This window comes from Agelaius phoeniceus, chromosome 3 (genome assembly GCF_051311805.1).
Source record: "Agelaius phoeniceus isolate bAgePho1 chromosome 3, bAgePho1.hap1, whole genome shotgun sequence".
Lineage (NCBI taxonomy): Eukaryota > Metazoa > Chordata > Aves > Passeriformes > Icteridae > Agelaius > Agelaius phoeniceus.
The window spans coordinates 27,845,742-27,868,728 of record NC_135267.1 but is presented as its reverse complement, the minus strand read 5'-3'; the positions used below and the strand labels follow the sequence as shown (position 1 = coordinate 27,868,728).

The window sequence follows — 22,987 nt, the reverse complement described above, 5'->3', positions numbered from 1 at the left end:
GCACCGCGCCGCCGCGGGCGGCAGAGGCGGCACGGGCCGCGGTGCGTTCTGGGACGGGGAGTCTGTGCGGTCGCGCGTCGTAGCGGCCCGCGCGGGAGGCGGCGCTCTGACCTGGCGGGTTCGCCCGGGCCGTGTCCCGCCGCTCCCGCCGCCGGCCCTGCTCGCCGGGAAGATGGCTGCCGTCCGCAGGGCCCGCAGGGACTCCCGCTGCGTGGTGCGCTTCTCCGACCGAGAACTCTGCTAAGTGCCCCTCGCGGGCAGGGAGGACACACGGACCAAGCGGGGGAGCAGAGCCCCCGGGACGGGACAGCGCCGCCCGCGCGTCGGCAGCATGGTGAGCGGGCCCGGGCGGCGGGGGCTCGGCTGCCGTGCAGGGACGGCCGGGCGGGAGCAGGACGAGGGGGGCGTGCGTGGGAGCGGCCCCCTGGCCGAATTGCTGGCAGGCTGCCCTGCCCTGCCCGCCCCCGGGCACGGGCGATGCATGTGGGAAACGTGCCGTGATCCCGCAGAGGGTTTTGATGAGTGGGGCTGCTTGGTTCTGGAGCGATCTAGCCCTCCGTAGGAACGCGTGAACAAAATCCCTGTGTCATTACAGGGGAGCGTGCCCTTCTTTCCCTTTCTTCCATCAAAAATGCGGTGGCATAAAGTCACTCAGTAATTTAAAGGACTCAATGGGCCAGGCACTCGAGCTGAGTTTGTCATTTAACATATCAGAAATACTCTTTGGTTCGGCATTGCTTTATTGACTGCGCCTCAATATGGATTCAAGTATCCATGATGAGAACTCGATCATTCAAAGTTAAACCATTTCTATCACACAGGACCTGTTAAAATGTCTCACCATGGTTATAAAAACTCTTGGTTTTGAACACTGTTATTTCTACCACATTTACAGAAAAATAGGGTGGCTTTCTCATTTTTTTTATAAAACCAAGAGGAATGTTAGCTGGCAGTCACTGTTTTGCTTTGCCGTGCTTGCTCCTCCCTGAGTTCTGTATGGTTCACACATAACACAGCCCTGTTCAACTGGTGACACTCAGCTTCCAGCTGTTTCTGATCTTGGTTTTATTTTGCTGAAACAGAGATGAGAATTATTAAAGGTCCTGACGTTACAGACAGTTTAGTGGGCGGTTAATGTACTCTGAGGAAATCAGCATGCAATTATTGATTGCAAGACAAAACTGAACTGTGCAAATAAACTAGTTCTGCATTTGGCAAATGGTCTCTAAAGCTTTGCAAGCAAATCAGAATTGAATCTACTCAGCTGACTTCATTTCTTATGAGTTGCTGTCTAAAGCAGGTGTTTACTTTTGCCATATTACCTTTTGGTGGTTTGATAGACTACTACTTTCCTCATGGAAAATTAACCAAGCCAATCAGCCAGTACACAGTATGATGTCTTCCTTTCAGTCAGCATGAAGTCACTGTTCCATGTGACAGCTGACTTGTATCAGGAGAAAGGCCAGCCGCACAACGATGAACTATCTAGATTTATCCCCTAAGTAGCTGTTAGAGCAGTGTTCTGTGAATTTTAGAAACTATAACACAAGTATTCTCAGAGTGGGGGCAATGAGCCAATTTGTGCACGTTGTGAAGTGCTTTAGGTGTGATCTCATGAGCTGTCTGCTGGTGAAGGTCCTTGCTTCACAGTACCTGTGTTTACTCACTTGTCCCAGCAAAATCATAGGGTTTCAGCAGGTCAGATAAATAGTGGAAGGTTGTTAATAGACATCAGTTTTCCAGCTCATTCCTATGCAGTAGTAATGAATTCACTGCTTTACCAGTAAGTTCAGAGGGCTGGCCATTTAGGCTGCTACTACTGCCACAAGACAGACCTTTGATATGAGAGATTGCAGATCACACATGCGTACAGTATAGGGAAGGTAATGACAACACTTCGGTTGTAATCAATTTCATGATGGTTTTTGACAATTTTTAGACTGTAGGCCAGGTCTTCATAGTATTTTTGGTTTGAATTGAGAGCATATTTAAGTTTCAAAGAGCATTAAATGACATTTTGGATGCAGTTGGTCCACTACCATGTCTGACTGTGACTCAGAAATGAAGAAATAGAGCAGCTGAATGGAGAGGAGGGGTTGAAAATCAAGAGTTGAGCAGATTAGTGAAATATAAGGTTTTTGAATGAGGTAAACTTCATCCAGCTTCCTAACCTTCTAAGCAGTTTCAAAGCTTAAATCAGTTTGTTTACAGACTTCAGGAGTTAAAGGTTTTAATGGGCGTGGCTTTATGCACGAGAAGATAGTGTGTTGATTTAGTTCAGAAATTGCTAATTTCTGCGTTTTGCAGATAAAACCAGGCTTATTCTGCCCAGACTGGAGAGCTGCCTGGACATAATTCAGCTGCAAACCAGAAGACTTGCACTCTGCACAGACAGAATAAGCCTTATTTCTGTCAGCCCACTGCCATAATAATGCACTTACAGACACCCATTTCAGAGCTAGCTCATTCCTAGGCTGGCTCTGCTTGGCCAACAAAATACTCCTGGATGCTAATAATGTGGTAGGACTGTCGCAACTCATAGGGCATTAACTGCCTGCAATTAAATTCTGGAATCAAAGCCCATTAAATTTCCAAGTTATTTACTTCTTGCTGAGATTTAATGCCACTACTGTTTTATAGTGTTCTGGCTCACCTGTTTCCTCTACTGGGAAATGAAAAATGTACGGAAATTAAAAATGAGAATGCAGAAGTAGATTGAATATCTGTTTATCTTCAGCCAACCAACCATGTCTGTCAATTGTAAATGATAAATTATCTGAAACCTCAGTGAAAGCACTTTTAGAAATGACAAACCAGTATGTTTATGGTTGTTGGGGAATCTGAAGACATGTGCTAACTCCAGGGAGGTGCTTGTCACCAAGACAGAGAGATTAAAGGTTGCCTTCCCATCACGTTTGGTAGTCTGTAGTTTGATCTGAACTTCCAAGTGCTCTAAAAGTGGTATAAATTTTCTGAGTACGAGAATGCTTTGATTTCTGCACTTTGACTGTGCAGGAGGTAGAGATTTCTTTTTGAGAGCTTGGTAGAATCTCACTGACAGAATGTCACTTCAAGTCTCTGAGTACTGAGTACAATAGGAAGGAGTGGGAAATAAAACTTTTTTAAGTAGTTGTGATAATCTTAATGTTAGGTTTGCCTGCTTGTAATCTCACTTTGCATTATCTACTTGCAGAACTCTAGATGTGAATTTCAGTGCAGAATGTTAGAAAATCTGGTTTGCTTCAGCTGCAGGAAGAACCTTAAACAAATGTCTTAGTTGAGATTTTGAGGTGTTTTTTCCCCCTTACTGGTATCTTGCTATTGTCATTGTAGTGGCTTCTCATTAATGCTCAGAATTAGTGTTACTTTGTTTTAGTATAGACTCCATAAATCTTAATATATTTCACTATAATAATTTGCATATTTTTAAGTTTTTCTCTTAAACTAGCTAGCTTAACTTCCTATGTAGAGCCATGTTAGGTTTAGGCAAAGGTCTTATTTCAGGTTTTATTTGTTTAACCTGTCTCACAGCTGTACTGTAAATAAAGCCAAATGTCAAGCTCTCATGCTAGCTTTTTATTTTATTTTCCAGTACATTTCTTGTTTAGTTTCACATGTATATGTAAACTATCTGTTGTTAATTCAAAGCACTTTTGTGCTCTTGCAAATATTAAACAAATCAAAACTACTGGTTATCTTTACAATGAGAAGATAGTGATTAAATTTTAATTTGTTGGACAAAGGACATTATTTTTTAATACTGAAGCTTTTGCTCTGTGCTTTGACACAGACAGTGTATTTAGTCAGGTATGCTGGTGTATTGCAGCATGGAAGGCTTCAAGTGATACACAACTAATCTGTGTTGGATTAAAATGCAAAACCCATCTTCATTGAATATGAACTTCTTTAATATGGAAGTACTCATGATCTCATTAGTTTTAAAATTAATTTTTATCATCAAAAGGGAAGTATGCTTAATTCTTTTTTTAATGTGTGTCCATGACAGTTGTTCTTTGTGAATGTGCTGTAGGGACTTATGCAGACCCTGTAATGAGATTTGACTGCTCTTTACTAGGCAGAAGCTGAAGAAGATTGTCACGCTGATTTGGTAAGAACTGATGACAGTGAAAGATCTGGTGAAACAAATCTTCAGGTATGTCTCTCATGCTAGTGGGTTTTTACAAACATAGTACTGCTTTGATTTAAACTGCATCACTTATCTTCATCTGTTTACCACACATTTGTTGATCTGACAAATGCTTAATCTTCCTGCCCCTCCAAAAGTGAGATAAACTTTGCATTGTGTTCCAAGTGTCAGATTCAGTCTTCAGCTATCTGTGTAGATGAAAAGAAAGCTTGTGACAGATCTGGAATTTCTTCAAAGAGCTGTGGAACTTGGACAGCAATTTCTGTGATCAAATTCCAGTTTAACTTGTCACTTTCTACTGGACCAGAAAGCTGATAAAAGCAGTGTAGTAGAAAAGTGTGTTCTCCTACAAGACTAGATTTCTGTGTAGGTGCTCCCCAGGAGTTGTGCTGATTGCAAGAGACCTGTAAGGTGTAACTTCAAAGGTGCTCCAAAAAAGGCATGACAGGAATTGCAACTTGTATTATTTCACAGAGCATAGTCCATACTTTTTAAAAGAGAAAGAAGTAAGGTCTTACTTGTATATTATATAAATTAACATCTTGAATGTTAGATAGCTTAGAATGCTTGTGTACAAAAACCTGGATTTTCTAAATTTTAATATTAAGAGCTAATTGATTTATTGCTTATGATAATTCTACATGAACAAGAACAAACATGATCACATCTGGAGAAAAGATCACATCACAGAAAAGATCATTTTTCTGTGGAATCTTAGGTCATAACCGTAGTACTAACAAGCACTTCTTGAAACACCAGTTTTTCTTCTGAGGTGAGCAGTCCAGAAAAAAGCACTTCTGTTATTGAAGGAGACTGAACAAGTACTTGTGCACTTTTTTGTTTTAATTTACCGTAAAATAACTGCTGACTTTCTGTGCCTAAATTCACTGAAGCCATCAAGACTTGGAAAACATAGTTTTGAAATTCTTTTTTGTGTTTGTACTTTATAATTTCTCCTCAGAAGATATACTGTCTGAATATGTGATACTATGTAGAATTAATCATGTTTTTTAGGCAGAGCTCCAGATGTTCAGAGCTCAGTGGATGTTTGAGCTTTCCCCAGGTGTGAGTTCTAGTGGGTTGGAACCTCTGCCGTGCAGAGCATCATCAAGAGAACCTGGACTAAAATCTGTCGATGCTAGGGGAAAACAGGAGATAGCAAAAGAGGAAAAGGTACAGAAAAATATGCATAACATTGTGGTTCTATTTGTCTGTATTACTGTTCCACTTTAACTTTTCTAAAAGCTAATGCTGAATTAAATCTGGAGAAACAACAGAGGTTATTATCTCGTTATCTCCATACTAATGTCTACATAATCCTACAGTGATTTTTCTAGTCTTTATGCTTGCCTTGGTGTCACCTTCACAATCTGCTTTCTGAAAGACTGTATGTAAGGGGTGAGCAGCAGGAATACAGATAGTTTGTTAACTGGGAATTTCAGTCATCTTATGTCTTGTAGCACATGAGTATGTCTTCTCTATGGACTTATTTTGGTATCTCTGTCATAGGTACAGTAGGTAAGATCAAAAATAATTCTAAGTCAAGTGATGTTGCACTTGTATTTATAAGGAGTTAAAGAACTGCTCTGTGTAATTTATTGTGCAGGCAAAAGAACTTTTCCTGAAGGCAGTGGAAGAAGAACGAAATGGGGCCCTTTATGAAGGTAATATGAAAGTCTACAATGAACACCCTTATTGTAGAGAAATTTAACACCTGTGATTTATGGGCAAATCTTCATTGTGCCATTGAACCTAAACTATGGGCTAACAGTGGTTTGAGAGCTCCATCGTTCAGATAAGCAAACAAACATGCTATAGAAGGAACCATCATATCAGTTCTAAGGTTGAGGTAAAGTAAAAATGACATCAAGGAAGGAATTTCTTTCAGGCAATATAACAGTATCTTAGAATGCCTCTTTATGTGACTTCTGCAACTTGAAATTAGGATAATAATTAATCAAGGCAATAAACTAATTCCTGTGCTCACAGTTCTCATCATTCTGCTGTGAACAAATCTACTGCTTTAATGCTTTTTTGTTTGGTTGTGTGAGTGTTTTGGTCTTTTCTCTTTTTGGAGAGGGCTCTTTGGGTTTGGGGGGTTTTGTTTGTTTTTTTTTTTTTTTTTTTTTTTTTATTAACACAGCATGCTAAATAGCTTTTTCAAGAATTCTGGCAATGAACATTCAAATCTGGTAGTCTGAGGTTTGTCAGAAAATATTTAAGGTGCTTAGCTTGCTTACCTGCACTCTTGCTATCAGCACTAGTAAAAATGGAAATTCAAAGTCTTTTTTTCTTATATTTAGTTTTCAGAGTCTAGAGAGTAAGAAGACTGTTCTAACTTCCAAGTCCTGTAGGTCAGTAGTGGAGATACCAATTTTCTGGTTCTTTCACATGAGAAAGAAAGCAAAGCAGAATATATGTGCCATCCTGCTCATCCACCAGAGGGCTTGGCCACTGTGTTTAAAGTGCAGGTGCAAAATAAGTTAAGATACAGAAATCTCAGAGAACTCTGGAAGCTCCTGAACTCAGCCACTTGCTGAATACAAAATTTTCACTTCACCATGGGAATTTTTCCTTCATTTTCAAGGGAGTTCTGGTTGTTGTTTCATATCTCATATTAACTGAGAGAAATATGAGGCCCCTGTAGTTAATAAAATCAGTTGTCTCAATTTCTAATTTGTTACGTGTTTTTACAGGGCAAGATTACTTTAGGCTAAGATATGGTGGGTGTTTGGTAAAGGATTAAATGCACACTAAAAAATAATGTCAGAACAAAAAACCTAAAACTAAAAAGCAGGAAAGAAATACTAATATCTAACAGTTCCAGTCACAAAAGTGTTTCAGACATCTGGATTGCATGAATGTGAATTCATCTTTTTCAATTGAATTTGATTCAAAACTCAGAGAAACTAAACTGAACTATTTCTACACATAGATCTATATGATCTAACTCCTTATTCTGAAAAAGTACATGAGGTTTTTAGTTTAGATCTATATGATATATGAGACCTTAGGGGCACAGTCCTATGCCAGACACAGATATATTACTGAGCACATGTTGGGACATCTGTTTTCAGACCAGGCTTTTATTTGCTGACCTGGCCCAGGTCACCAGAATCTAAACCTGCTTCTGAAATCTGCTGATTCCTGATGTTTGTGAGACAGTTATGTGCTGCAGCTTGTTCTTGCTTAAGTACAGCAGAGGCCTTGTCTGCAGGATGAAATGCTAAAGTTGAGACTGCTCTCTATTTAGCTGGCTCCTGGTATTTCCAATCCTTAACTGCCAGAGGATACTATTTGTCAGTCATGAACTCAAGGAAATAGGAACATTTACTAGTCCCAAACTCAAGTTTCTCAGACTCATCAGACAAATTCTGAGCTCCACACTGACTGATGTTCTATTTGAGTTTTGGTTTTAAGAGTCCAAGCTAAAGAAGAATTGCCCTCTGATCTTGGTATCACTATGTCAGAATACAAAGAAACATATACATGCATACATGATTTCACTACTAGTATTAAAATAGATTGAATGTGCATACATCAAATTAATTTAAATTAAGAAGGATTCACGTAGCTGACTCAGTAGGAAGACATTCTGCAGCTTAAATAAGTTTGTTGCCACAATGATGTTCTTGAACCTCTTTCTCTGGGAAATCTTTGCAAGTGCCAGGCACCAAACAACATCAGGAGTTCGTAATGTTCTAGTGTAAAATTTTCAACTCCATAGTTGAATTTGTGGTAATTAAGGTAAATCTGTAAAAGCTGAGCTAACTCTTTATTCTGAAAAAGTACATGAGGTTTTTAGTTTTGAAAACAGGTCTTTAATGTTCCTGTCTTCTGTATTGAATTTAAACCTAGCAGTTTAGACTGAACAAGCTTGCCTAGGCAAAGGCATTTTCCACATTTTTAGTGCTTTTAGGCAAAACTATCTCTCTGAAAATAGTCTTTGCTTTGATAAGCTAGTATGGACATTGGATATGTTTGAACATTAAACCTTTATTTTCAGCCATCAAGTTTTATCGTCTAGCCATGCAGCTTGTACCTGATATAGAGTTTAAGATCACCTATACACGGTCCCCAGATGGTGATGGAGTTGGAAAGAGGTGGTGAGTATGAAATTTTACTAATTAAGTGCATAGGAGTACTAAAACATTACATTTTTTTATCTGAAGGATATCAATATTCTGCTGTAATATGCAGTTGTAAGTCTCTCAGTATCTGGAAAACTCACTCTCACTTGAGTAGACTATATTTTCCAAAGGCAGTAACAAGCTTGTTTGGAGCTAGCTAATGTCAGGGCAAAGGATTACAAATAGTTATGGTGTTACTTAATAAAAAAAAGCATTAGTCACTATTTTGATTTTTGATTTCAGATTTAGGATGATATACAAATTTTCAGATGACAAAAAGATTAATTAGTTAAAGCTTCATACTAATAAAATAGGCATCTTAATTAAGCAAAGGAATAATCTGTTCTGTGCCAACACAGCCAAACAAGAGCATTTTCAGTAGAGCAATAGGTTTAGAAGCTCAGAGATGGCAATCTGAGTAGTCTAGTCTTTGTGCAGTGACTTAAGGCTGCCCTAACTTGAGCCCAAGACTTGTGTTTAAGGGGGCCACAACTTCTGTTCCAGCCCCTGCAGCCTAACGTAGACAAGCTTATGGAACAGCTTCCCAAATTCTTGCTTACTCATAGCAGCTCTTGGTGCTCCTGATAGCTGCATCAAAAAATCCAGAGTTTTAACATGGAGAATGAAAAAGGAAAGCACAACTGTGTCACTGTTGTATTACTAGCTCAGTCTTGTTGCCCCAGGACGTACAGCTCCAATGCAGCTGTTGACTTAATATAAAAGAGTGCAGGATGAGCTAAGTGCTTTATTTCCATCCATTAGTTTCATATCTGAATGTGTTGCTGGCATGAAATCTTTGCTGTGCATTTGTGCACTAGGAAAACTACTGGATCATGTGCTACAGTCATGTAAAAACCTTGGTTTTTATAGGATTATTTTCTTACTTTAGCATCATTTTCTCTACTCTGTTAAGACTCTCTGACCTGAAGTTGAGCAGGAGCAGTCCTTCTGGAGGGTGGGAAGGCTCTGCAGAGAGATCTGGATATTCTTGATAAATGAGCCAAGGCCAATTGTGTGAATTTCAGCAAGGCCAAGTACTGGATCCTGTGCTTGGGTCACCACAACCCCATGCAGAGCTACAAGCTGGGGACAGAGTGGCTGGAAAGCTGCCTGATGGAAGAGGACCGTGGGGTCCTGCTTGATAGGACAGTGGCTGAACATGAGCCAGTGTGTGAGCCCAGGTGGCCAGGAAGGCTCATACATCCTGGCCTGTCTCAGCAAGAGTGTGGCCAGCAGGAGCAGGGCAGGGATTGTCCCCCTGTACTCAGCACTGCTGGGGCCACACCTCCAGTGCTGGGTCCAGTTCTGGGCCCCTCACTGTGAGCAAGACATTGAGGGGCTGGAGTGAGTCCAGGGAAGGGCAGTGGAGCTGGTGGAGGGTCTGGAGCACAAGGGCTGTGAGGAGCAGCTGAGGGAGCTGGGGGTGTTTAGCCTGGAGAAAAGGAGGCTCAGGGGAGATCTTACTGTTTTCTACAACCACCTGAAAGGAGTTTGTATTGACATAGGGGTTGGTCTCTTCTCCCAAATAACAAGCGACAGGACAAGAAGAAATGGCCTCAGGGTGTGCTTTGGAGTGAATATTGGGAAAAAGTCTTCACAGAAAGGGTTGTCAAGTGCTTGAGCAGAGTGCCCAGAAAGAGGTTGAGTCACCATGCCTGGAGGTATTTAAAAGATGTGACATGTGACAGTTAGGGACATGGTTTAGTGCCGGGTGAATGGTTGGTCTTGATGATCTCAGAGGTCTTTTCCAACCTAAATGATTCTACAATTCTGTAGATTTTTATTTAGTTTTTTAAATGTTGCTGTACTGTTCCAAGCAGTTTGTGGCAGTGAGGGAAAAACAACCCTTAGTCTCAACTGTTACTCTGCTCTTTAAAAGCAGTACTTGTAGAGATGTATTTCTTGGGAGAGATTTTAGTTTGTGCTTTTCAAATTACTGTTGTAGGTGTTTCATACAGTCTTGATGAGAAAAAACAGATTACACAATTAGATTTGAAAAACCAGTTTACAGTGTGGCCTGTAGGTACTGGGACTGACCATCATATTCATCAAAATAAAGGAAGGTATGTTCAGTGCAACTTCTTACTGTTGTCTTAGGACAGGCCCAAACATAATTGTCTTCTCTATGATACTTCAAAACCCATTGGTAGGTCTACCAGTTGCTTGCTTATATTCTCAACTCATTTTAGTAGCTTATTTAGAGTAGAATTGAACAGTATTAAAAAGTGACTGTAAGATTTCTTAATTAGCCGGTATACCAAGTCAGGGAACATAAGGTGGTTTGTGATGTGCTCAAGGAGTTTTGTGTCGTTTCTGGTTATTTGGGACAAGCAAGCAGGCAGCTATTAAAAGATCATATTGTGATATACAACTTAAATTTAGATTTCTTTTATTAATGTGGTAATGTTCTTTTATCACTTAGTAATCCTTCAAATTTACTGATGAGTAGCAAGCTTGTTGTTTATGTTCTGCTATCTTGTTCTGGCTCCTGAAATTTATTATTTCTGCCTGTTTACAGAATAGGTACAAAAGTAGTTTTCCTTCATTACTGTTGAATACACCCACCAAGGATCACTCTTTAGTGAATAGCACGAGTGTGGAAAATAATCCTTAATTGTTTCCAATATCTTACATCATGAGAAGGATTACAAAATACAACTTTCATTTAACGACACTTTATTTCCTGCATATGCCATATCTTAGACAAAGTAAAAGATAAGATTTTTCTTTTCATGAGGTCAAGAAATTCTTCAGTAACTTCAATAAAAAAGTGAAATACAAAACAAAAAACTGGGATGGGAATTTAATGAAAAAGCCGCAGTTGTTACTCTCAGAGGCATTCCAGCAATGTCTTAATGACCTTAATCATATTTCAGTAGTTGTTTTATTGTACGATGAAATGTGATTGCTTTAAAAATGTACAGGAAACAACTCTATTGAATGGGAGTATGGCAGTGGATTGATGTCAAGATGAGGACGTCTGTTGGTATGTTTTGTCCAATATTACAGTGTTGGCATTGCCCCTTTTCTAGTGTTGAGGATAGCAAAGAGGATGACAAAATGGCAGATCTCCTGACAGATTTCCAGCAGCAGTTAACTCTTCAGGAATCTTCAGTCAAACTTTGTCAGCCTGAAGTTTATGTCAGCCAGACCCACATCTCAGGTAAGAGTTAAGATACTCTGTAAGAATTGAGAGGCAGAATTTATATTGATGTTTCACTTCATTAAAACATTTCTCTCCTTCATTCTCACCTTTGAAGAAGCGCATACATTATCTCTTTATTTACTTCTGTAGCTAGATACAAAGGAGAAAACATTATCAGCTAGGTAAACAAATGTTGTTCTCATCAAGATCTTGTCTTTATCACACAAGCTTTTTCCAAGTAGTATTTCTGAGTAGGATTTTCAGGATCAGAGGCATGCTTAAAAGTAGCAACTTCTAGGAATGGACTTGCTGAAGTAAGTGTATTCCAGTTTTCCTTCCCGTTCTTTTAGTTTGGTTTGCAAGTACAGTTATTACTACAATTTTTAAGTGTGAGTAAGAAACAATTGTTTTGTAGACTATGCATCTTTACATTTCTTGATTTCATCTGATTCTGTATGAGATTTTTGCAACAAATATGTTTTCACGGTCAGAAAGACTAAATAACAAAGCTAGGAAGTCTTTTGAAGGTTAATGACTTTCAGTGCTTCAGTTCTAGGACAGTTATCCTGAGACTTCCTTATGAGATCTAAATTGTAGAGAGTGTATATGAGCTATGATCTCTCTTAAAAACAGATGGCTTGGTTTTGCATCCTAAATTATCAGTTGCACTTTGAAATCTTGGCCTGATCTCCTTTGATCTGGTCAAAGGAAAGAAAATAGAGTAAGTGAAGTAAATCCAAACATAAAGAAAACAGGGTTTTAAACATTATTTTATTTTAATAGCTGGTGCGTTGTACACTTGGGAAAATGTATTTTCTTTTTTTACCAGTCAAGACAAGATGTTGCAGACATTACTCTAAAATGATATCAGGAGATGTGTCTTTGAGCAGCAATGTTGGTCTTTCTGGATTTATATTCTACTTTCCAGCTAGTCCTGTGTTATAATATCTTTTTTACTGACTTCTTTATAGCAGAAAGAAAACTTTTTAAAATCACATCACCTTCAGAAGTTTAGCTGAAAAGGATCAAAAGGATCCTTTATAGACTTCATATCTAATATATAGTAACCTTTTAAGTTAATTTTTTTTGTTCTCTGGCATTGGGCTACAATGTGTAAGTAGGATTTTTAATGGAAAAGTCCAAAGTCAAACCTGGAATTATAAATAACCTATTGATTTACAGATTGCATCTAACAAGGATTTCTTTTCTCTCTTTAGCGTTGCCTATGGAAGTACTAATGTACATTTTCCGATGGGTGGTTTCAAGTGACTTGGATTTGAGATCATTGGAGCAATTATCTCTTGTTTGTCGAGGATTTTACATTTGTGCCAGGTATTGTAGATAATTTATCTAGAGTGAAACTTCTTTTTTTGCACTAGTATGTCCTGCTTTTCCTTCCCATGAACATTTTCATGTTAAGCTCCTGACAGTGCTAATCAGTTTCTCAATACATTACTAATTGTGAGATAGATTACTTTACTGTAATAAAAATCTAGCAGAAAGTATTACTTGTTCTACTTTGTTTGTAAATTAGTGTTTAAAGTCTCCAGAATGTTGTTGTCATGCTCATATAGCCACTCAGAGACGTGCCAGGGGTGCTGCAGTGTTGTGGTTCTGTACTTGGATGAAAATGACATTCTGTTCCTCAGTTTCACTGGGAAGAGGAAAAAGCTTTCAAACACTCCAGGATGAAGTAAATTAGTCAAGGGTTTTAAATTATGAGCTATTTTCATTCCAGAAATTTTGCATCCAAACTAATTAAGAGAGCGTTACTTTGATATATAAAAGCTAAACAGGGTTTGTAGGGAAGTTATGTATGTATGTAGGGAAGTCATTTTTTTCTTGTTTTCACTAGAGATCCTGAAATCTGGCATCAAGTCTGTTTGAAAATATGGGGCAGGAGCTGCAATAAACTTCTTCCATATGCGTCTTGGAGGGACATGTTTCTGGAGAGGCCTCGCGTTCGATTTGATGGTAAGCTGTACTTTTGGAAATAGTTGTAACTGTGTGACAGAAACAGTCAGGTGGGTTTGATGTTTGTGATGTTGTTAGACCTAATCTGAGTTTGTGCATTTCAATTTGTCGAGTATCTGCAGATAGAAGGGAAAGGTGCAAGGGATGAAAATAAAAACCTCCATGTATTTAAGTAACAAAACCATACTCAAAAGTTTTAGATTATTGGCTTTTTCATCATAAATATTTTACATTCTTAGTTTTTGTTCATGTATCTTCCTTTTCTGTAGGTGTATATGTCAGCAAGACAAAATACATACGTCAAGGAGAACAGTCTCTTGATGGTTTCTACAGAGCATGGCACCAAGTGGAATATTACAGGTAGAGCAGTAGTACAATGAGTGAGTGAAATGTTTCTCTCTTTTAAGTTCTTTAAATCCACCCCTGGCTATCACAGACAATAATCATTCTGGAAAACTGAAGTGAATAAGACTACAGTGTGTAAAGCAATGTGTATTTTTTGAGAATAGGTTTTAGAAATAGAATCTAATAATAGATTTAATAATAGAATTCCATGATAATTAGAAATGAGCTTAGAAGCATGTTTCATGCTCACTTAAACCATGTGGTGAAAGCTTGAAGGCTTATAACAATTAATACTGACCTACAGATTTCTTTCCCTGAACAACTTTTCCTTTACAAGTCTGATACAACCCATGACACAATTTAGCAAAGAGAATACATGTGATTATACAAGAGCAGTCATTTAGCATATGTGTAATCAATTGTAAAAATCAAGAGGCTGAATTTTCTCATCTTGCTGTAAATGCCTTGCCATTTGTTTCCTTAGCTTGTTTTTTTTCTTGTTGTTCATCTTGCTGCTCCCAGCATTTATTGTTTCATTCTGCTGTTTCTTCTGAGGCTGGAAACTGCTCATAGAAACCATTGAACCTGATGGCTATTGCTGTAGTCTCAAACATTTTTACAGTACTTGAGTAAAAATCAATCAGGTTCCAGAACCTGAAAAAGTCCATAGGACATTACTAATTTTATACTGATACAGTAATTGGGATTTTGTTGCATTGGTCTCAGTGGACAGGAATGGAGAAACTTGAGGTCAGTTTTGATGCCAGAGTAGCCACCTTGCTTTGGTAGAGGTGACAAAACTTCATAACTCTTCATAACTCCCTCTTTCAATATTCATAACTCTATTTTGATTTCTGATCTCCTTTGTTTTCTGTTACGTGTGAAGAAATGTGTTTTGAAATCCTATTACCAATTAAGTTCTAAATCCTTCCGGGTAACATCCTGTGATTTTAAAAGCAAACAAACAGGAAAAAAAAAAAAAACCAAAACAGGAAAGGAATGTATTTTCTAGGTTTGCATTGAGTAATTATGTTTTTGCAGGTATTTGAGATTCCTTCCAGATGGTCAAGTTATGATGCTAACAACTCCTGAAGATCCTCAATCTATAGTTCCTCGCTTACGGACTAAAAACACAAGGTTATTGAAATAAAGTATTTGGCTCTGCAGTTTTAATTTTGCTTTTACCTAGCAATTTCTATTTACTTTTGTCTTAAGCTTCTATATCCTGGCTTAGCAAAACAATGTTATTTATATTGTGTTATAGATGTTTATAATTCTCTTCTAAGAGCTACAAAAAATTTTGATCCTTATGCAAAGGTATCTTTCATTTTAGGGTCCTCATATTGTAATTAGATTTCCTTTGTCATTATGTGATTTGAAATTTTTAAGGCAAGTAGATGGAACAATCCTTTTAAAGACACTATTTCATTACTGCCTGCCTTCTCACACTTCCTTAACAGAATGAAAGTGAAGATTTCAGTGGGATATATTGCAATTAGTACTTTTTGATATTTGGATATAAAAACATAGAAAATCATTTGCAACTTCAAAACAGGTTTGAGCCATTCACCAGAAATCTGTAAATATTTAGCAGTAGGCCAGGTAGAACTAACTAACTTATATTTACTGTCCTGTTTGGGAAAATTAGAAGCAAGTTTCCAAAATGTTTTCACCATTTAATATCATTGATTAGGCTTTACTGAATGGAAATAAGAAATAGTTTGTATCATCATGCTATATAGTGAGTCATTGTTTCATGGCTGATACTTTTATTATAAGAACATCACACTTTTGAGAGACAGAATATTTTTATGTCCTTGACGTTATCCTCCTTTTTAACTTTCCAGAACGGATGCAATCTTGCTTGGCCATTATCGCCTTTCCCAGGAAACAGACAATCAAACCAAAGTATTTGCTGTAATAATGAAGAAAAAGGAAGAGGTAGGTAGAAAAATAGAATAGAGGAGAAATAGATTTACAAGATTTTACTCAGACTGAGTGTTTTAAGGGACCCAAAGATTTGCCTTACACCAAAAGATTAAAAAATTAAATTATTTATAAACTGTTTAAAATTAAAATACAAATAAATAAGCATGGTGATGTCACTTACCTTTGTCCCCAAATCTGTAATAATTTATTACAGCAAATAAATACCTGGTTCAAATTGAAACAGTTGTTCTCCCCCTTAGTTTCCATATATGGTGGTATTAGGTGTCAGCATTGTTAACGGGAAAGAAGGATGAACAGGTCATTTTCTGAGAACAGATTTGACTGTGTGCAGTTATGTTCCACAACATTTAGTAAAACTATATAAGCAGTATTTGTTAATTGAACTCTGAATTATTTGATCAACTTACTTAAAAATTCTTCTGATGACCACAGTGCTAGTCAAGAGAAACTTTTGAAGAGTAAGAAGTGTTACAGTGACTATGCACAGTTGGGTGGTGTCCTGCATGCTTCTTTTGCTTTCTGTGAAAACTTCCACCATTAACATACACATTTATGTATTTTGAAGGAACAGTAGTACTTGTTTATAAGTATGAGAGTTTTAGCAATCTGGTCCTACAGTTACTTAGGATAAAGAGTTGCACAATGTGTTCTTTGTAGGTCATGAAACTTCTTATTTCTCTGTACAGAAACCAGTTGATTACCACAAATACAGGTATTTCCGCCGAGTTCCTGCTCAAGAAACGGATCACAGTTTCCATGTAGGACTACAGTTGTGCTCCAGTGGGCGCCAGAGGTTCAACAAACTTGTGTGGATACATCATTCTTGTCACATCACTTGCAGGTGAGTAAATGGAGAACAAGAGCAAAGAAAGATATTAAACTGTAGAATTAAAGGTGGCATTAATTTGTCCAGTACTAAGTACAGAAAATGTAGAGTCTGAGACTTTGGTGACTTTAACAAAATGTAGTGAAAACAGTAACTGGTCCTGATTTGAAATACGTAACGAACTTTTATGTAAAGAAATCCCAAGATTTCAGTAACCTGTTTTAATGATAATAGGAAGTTTCCTAAGTAGTGTAACTATAGCTTTTTAGATTTTTAAAGGATTTATGCAGAGTGTTTGATTGCAGAACTCAGTCAGGGTTGAATGACTTAATGTGGTGTTAGTGATGGGGTATGGAAAGTGCGTATTCATTAAGATAAATATCTTTTCCACTGTGGATGTGCAGACTAAAGATGTCTGTACTTTTCATGTGAGAATTCTAATGTTACTAACTATATAATTCAGCAGTGCAGAATATGGGCATGTGACCAGCCCTTCTGATCACTTGCCAGGCAGGAGCCATGACCACTGTTCTTGCACCTGACACTTCAAATTACTGGCAAGCTTTCCAGATGTTTGATGTTGGCAGTTAGGGTGGATTTAGTCCTTGTCTTCCAGTGTTCTTAATATTCAGTGTTTTTATAGAAACATAGCTATTGAGCTGTGAGAATATAAAATGCAGGAAATAAACTACTTGGGGGTTGGGAGTATAGGTAACTTCCATAAACAGAAAAATTGCTTTTGTAAAATCTAGTGTTGTCCTACCTGATTTATACTGCAGACATTCTTTTCAGAATGAAGTTTCTGTACTGCTCAGGTCTTGGAGCTCATAATAAGAGTGGAAAGAAAAAGTGGTTTCTTAGGTATGAATGTGGAAGTGGATTCTGTATAGTGTTACTCAGCTAAAATTCAAATGCTTTCAGAACAAGGCATTACAAAAGACACTTTATTCCAACTGTAGTTTGATGCACACACTGTACTATGGGACATAGGGACTCCAACAGCAACTTGTGTCTCATTTAACTTTTACAATGCTCTTTGCAGATCAACTGGTGAGACAGCTGTTACTACTTTTGACATTGACAAAATGTACACCCCTTTGTTCTTTGCACGAGTGAAGAGTTTTACTGCATATTCAGAAAAGCCGCTCTAAGAAACACCTTCTCCTCTCACAACTTTTGCATGAGTAAAAGGTTGTAGCTAATAAGCACTTAAGTTATAAATGTGTATATATTTGGAGCATTTTAAAATTCTGGGAAATTTCTTGAAGGCAGTATGTTGTATTTGATTGTGAATTGCTGGGATTTTGTTTTGAGATTTTGTTTTGAGTTTTGTTTTGAGAAGCTTATGAGTGTTAAACACCTTTTATCTGTGATAAGAATTTGATAAACAAAGTTTTGTTTTGTTGTGTTGGGTTTTTTTTAAAAAAAATTTTAAATCAGTTTGCTTAAAATGTGAATCTTCATCTGCCTAGACACTGATTCGTTTAAAAGGAATCAATAGGAAAATCTCACTCTTCATGGGACAGTGTGTATGGTCTCTGCTGAAGACTTGAAATGTGAAAAGGGAAAAAGTTGTCATCTGTTAAACTCTGTGACTTAAAAGAACTTCAAATAAATGTTTTCTTTAAATTAAACTTATTTTGTTTGCCTTTAAGATCTGGCATTTTGTTGACATCAAACTTATGGAAAAACCATCAACGGCGAGGAAGCACAAAATATAAAATTTAACTGCAGAGGTACATTCCCACCAATGCAGTGATGTCAGTTGGTCATCAGTATAATTTGATCTTGGTAGGGGTTCAGTGGAGCCTGCCTTCTCCACGGGATGTATGTGGAGGGGAGAGGGATGCAGGCAGTGAGTTGTTCCCTTGTACTGTAGGATGAGTTTGCAGGTACGTGGCCCTGCTTGGGCAGTGTCACAGGGCAGGGGTGAAATGGTGGTGTGTACTGCTTGTGCACTGGCCTGGTGTGAATGCACAGGTAAGCAGGGCTCACTTGGACATGATTGTCACCTGCTACAACCCATCATATAACCTTGCCACACATGCTGTAAACCCTTTGAGCATTTGTTTTACTAAATAAATTTTGAGGCTGCTGTAGATGTTCAGGTGCTGTGTACTGCTAATCATGAAGTGTTCCTTGAGGTCTGGTACAGGTACTGTACGCTGCTTCTCCTGCATTTATCGCTTGGGGGTGTAGTGCAGACATTGTAATGCTGCTTATTATGTGTGTATCTTTGATCCTGGAAGAACTGAAGCTTTTTACTGTAGTTTTTTTTTAAGCCATTTTGCATAATTTACCTTTGACCGTCTTGTTTCAAAATACTGACCTGGACTTCAGGACTAAAATATGGAAGCTGTGGAAAGAACTATACTTGTTTTATAATTTATAAACTGTATCTTTGCAAGGAGCTACATGATTAAAAAATACATCAATAAATTATGATTTTGAACATGCAATCCCTTGCAATTTCTTATTTTCCCAATAAATTCTTATTGTCATACAGTTAATGGTGATTAGTTATGAACTACCATGCATAAACTACATGCCAGGCAGATTGACAGGTAGAATTAACCTCTTAATGACTTTTTATTACACTGCTTACAGATTATATGAGAAAAGTAGAGAAGTTTTCAGGTACATGAGTTCTCAATAAGGATGTGTATATCTCAAAAGTTGATGATGATTCTAGCTACTGTAATAAGGCTCTGCCTACAAGACCTTGTCTGTGTCCCTAGACTGCTGTTTCACTTATCACTTCATAAACAGAATGTTTAATAAAGAGTCTATTGTGTTCTCATTGCTCAAAGGAAAAGCAACTGCTTAGAATATCTGCTTGAGGTTCTGAAATACTGCAAAGTTTGTAAACAGGAAAATCTGTTAATTACCTACACTTTTTGTTGAGGGTGAAAGGTAAAGGTCTGATTCTGCCTGCTGAGAAATGTCAAAGTTTTGCCAAAAGAGTCAGATGGTGATAGTGATTATTAGTTTAGGTACAGCCTTGTCCAGTAAGTAAGTTGGATGTAATAGAGGAGCCTTTTAACTCAGAACTCTTTTCATACCAAGACTTAGTTGCTTCTTCTGACCTTTTGTTTTTCCTTGCTTTGGCCATGTATTAGTCCGAGCGTAAGGAAAAGATAGCTAGTTACAAATAGAGATGTTGATTCAACAGAAGTCTCAAGCAATGATTATTTTGAGATTTTATGAATTTCACCAAGAAAATTATCTGAGCCTTCTATCTCTGAGACTGAGATGTGATGAATATGCTTGCAATAAGCAATTTAAGAGTCAAGTTAGTTCTGTATTTTGAAATGGTTAAGGAGCAGATACTATTACTGTTTGTTCTTGTGCAGCTATTAAAATAGCACCTGCTTCAGCAAAGAATTGGTGACTAGTTGCTTTTCCTTCATTCTGTATAGTGTTTTTCAGTAGTCCAGGGCTCTAATTACTAGAGGCTATGTTTTTATAATTTAGTTTTATTGTGCTTATAATTATCATATAATGACATTAGTTGGTATAACTAGTTTACTGCTATGAAATTGTTCTTTACTAATTGTATTAGTAACTTGATAAAAGAATAAGGTGTGCACCTATACAGTCATTTTTCCCAAGAGTTTACTGAAGGTGTTGAGACAAGTTAACTTATAAAAATCAAAGGGGAGACTACAAAAGGTGACAGAAACATAATTCTTGGAGCTGTAGATCTCTTGTATACATTGAATTAAAGACAGCAGGGTGCACTGTTTCATGTAGAGAAGATGCTCAGGTGATCAAGTGTTAAACTGATTTGTCTCAGTGTGATTGGAGATTAGCAGCAGTTAAACCTTCTGTGTAAAGAGACTCTGTAATTCAGTGCCCTGAGCAAGGGACCAGCAAGTAGACATTGTCCAGCTGCTAGTTCAGCTCCTGAGTCACTCAATAGCCCTGAGCCAAGCTGGTCAGGATATAAAAAACGTGTGGTGCTTACATGAGGTTCTTAAATGGAAGAGAACAATAGAATCTGTTTTGCTTGGTTTTTTGTTTGTTTTTTTTTTTTTTTTAATTCAGAATTCCCTTGGAATGTGTGCCAGGGTATTTGGAAACTTGTGTTGGCTTTAAAATGCCTGAAGTACTGAGGTGCATCACCATTTTTTCTATGGTCCAATACGAGAAAAACATAAAAGCTGCCATACATTTGTGAAATTTGGATTTCAGAAATTAGTGTTACCTATGCTACTTCGTATTGCTAACACCTGTAGAGAGATCAAAGATTTCCATTTAATTGTTGCTCAGTCTGGATTCAAGCTTTGTCCTTTATGCTAAGACTAGCAGCTTGCTTATTAAAATAATTTGTATAATTTCTTGCTTAAAAGGAACAGTCAACACCTTTGCCTTGCCTCTGGCCTGTTCAGAGTCTTGTTCCTGAGTCTTTAAAATAACTGTTAGAGCCAGAAGTCCTATCTAAAACTGACTGAAACAAAAGATTGGGAAGAGAAAGAAGACTCTTATCCAATGGACCTTCTGAGGATATATAAAAGTGGCATTCTCTTTTAGCTAGGACTGCTTTCAGCTCTGGTAGTGTAGCCAATTTGAAAGGTGCACCATGCTGGTGTGTACCTATCATTCAAGGCAGAAAAAGACATGTTAACTTTACAGTACAGAGCAACTCCATGGAACACATGTTCAGAGTATGAATAAGAAAAAAATCATGGGGCATGACTGCTTCTGAAGACAGCATTCCTGCATCTTTGGGGATTGGCATCCTTCCTTGGCAACTGCAAGTTTTTTGACATCTTTTGAAGATACTTGTAGGATGTTTATTAATTTAGCCTCAGAATGCTCTATGAGGAACAGCTGGATATGATGCAGAGGTAAGGAAACTAGGACTTTTAAATCCTGCCAAATTAAATACTTCTTTAATGTGAAAGGCCAAGATGAGTAGACATTTTTTCCACTCATTTTATTTCTGAAGGAATTAATTTCCCCTTTCATACAAGCACCGTGACCCCTGCATTTACATACTAAATTTATGCACTAAGTAAACAACTTTTAATTAATTCTACTTCCATGAGGGTAAGAGATTGCTGAAGTTGCTAAAACAAATTTTCTGCCAGATTTAGTTTGCAAACTTTTTTTTTTTTTGGCAAAGGAATTTGCCAGCTTGATTTTTTTCCTCTTTTTAAATTTAATTTCTGAGGTAGTGCTGCCCCTGCAGCTTGTTGCAGCTTAGTAGTAAACAAGAGCTTTGGATGCAGCTTCCTGTGTTTCCCGGGGCAGTGCACACGGTTGCTGTAGTGCCGTGAGGTGGCTTGCCACAGTGTGAAGCTTTTCTTTCTACTTCATAAACTAAGTATATTTATTTTCCCCTACAACTTAAATTTTGGGAACATTCCAGGAAAAATAGAGGAAATGGACCAAGCAATCGGTACACATTACATTTAGCCTGGCAAGCCTTCATCTCCTGATGTTTCTGCACTAGGAAGACATTCACAATAACACAGCTGAATGGGAATAAACAGAAAGGCCAGTTCTTGGGAGGGATTTTAATTATCTGAATCACAGAATCATGGATTCCAAATGGGATCTGAGGCAGCCAATATGAACAGTTATATGATGAAGGATGATGCACTGAAACAAAGTGCCACTTGGAGGAGAGTATACAGTCCCAAAGCAGGAGTCATCATTTCAGTCCCTGCCCTGCTCTGAACATTTCTGTCCAGTCTAAGTTTGCTGGGGCAAGGTTGGTGGCCCCAGCCAGGGCCAAACAGACATGCTTTGGGGGTTTTGGACATCCTGCCCTGCAGTATGTGCAAGTAATCTATTTGTTCTAGAACAGCTTTAATAAGGAATAACAAATACCTCCCCAGAAACCCTGTAAAACTGGTAAACATGGATATGAATGGGGTGCCTCGGTGAGAGCAGAGAGGTAAACCCATGAGCTGAAGATGTGTATCTCCACCAAAGTTTGATGTTGCATCACCTGCTGTCTTCGGGGAGCAAAAAGGAGCAATCCTTGCTCATATTTTTAAGAGGGTACTGTAGGGGTTTCTTACTGCAAGGAGTGTTCAGGCAGCTTCTAGTACTTCACACTTGAGTTTATTAACCTGGGATGGCCAGTTAAGATATTTTATAGGGGCATTATATTTTATTGGCTCTCAGTTGCATATTTCTAGGAAAAAAGCCTACAATTTTTTTTTTCTCCTTTTTCCCTAGAACCCATTTTAGGTTGCCTCCTGACTCAGTGTTCACATGAAGAGCTGACTTTTGCTTTCAAGACAACTTGAGGAGCAGGCATCTCAGGGTTGGGGAATAGGATTCAGTGGCTTAGTGTAGAATAAAATACACATATGTCTTCATATAAAGGAAAATTGACAAATGTGTATGAAAGTAATACAGTTATTATCTGTAATAATAGGTTATTATTACAGTTATCATTAAGAGTATATCTATCAGGGGCTTTAGGGGTTTTTTACTAGCTGATTTATCCAAAT

General features: G+C 37.9%; 1 protein-coding gene across 3 annotated transcripts; it reads left to right on the top strand.

The window, feature by feature from the left end:
- The first annotated feature begins 66 nt into the window (after positions 1–66).
- FBXO9 (F-box protein 9) lies at positions 67–18,976 on the top strand. Of its 3 annotated transcripts, none has more exons than XM_054629939.2 (13): positions 67–334; positions 4,080–4,153; positions 5,162–5,320; positions 5,754–5,811; positions 8,154–8,253; positions 11,310–11,440; positions 12,640–12,754; positions 13,278–13,396; positions 13,666–13,756; positions 14,783–14,878; positions 15,589–15,682; positions 16,378–16,532; positions 17,560–18,976. In XM_054629939.2, exons 3-13 carry the CDS (start codon positions 5,174–5,176, stop codon positions 17,666–17,668), a joined length of 1,215 nt encoding a protein of 404 aa, XP_054485914.2. In that variant the 5' UTR covers positions 67–334; positions 4,080–4,153; positions 5,162–5,173; the 3' UTR covers positions 17,669–18,976. The 3 variants fall into 3 exon arrangements, with proteins under 3 accessions (XP_054485914.2, XP_054485916.2, XP_077031082.1); XM_054629941.2 differs by having other exon boundaries at positions 196–334; positions 4,076–4,153; XM_077174967.1 differs by lacking the exon at positions 5,162–5,320 and having other exon boundaries at positions 196–334; positions 4,076–4,153.
- The last annotated feature ends 4,011 nt before the right edge of the window (positions 18,977–22,987 follow it).

What these genes read in the sequence shown, in the direction of transcription:
- FBXO9 (XM_054629941.2), top strand. An exon ending in GATGGAGTTGGAAAGAGGTG is followed by an intron (nt 8,254 to 11,309) that starts GTGAGTATGAAA and finishes CCCCTTTTCTAG; the next exon opens with TGTTGAGGATAGCAAAGAGG. An exon ending in CACCAAGTGGAATATTACAG is followed by an intron (nt 13,757 to 14,782) that starts GTAGAGCAGTAG and finishes ATGTTTTTGCAG; the next exon opens with GTATTTGAGATTCCTTCCAG.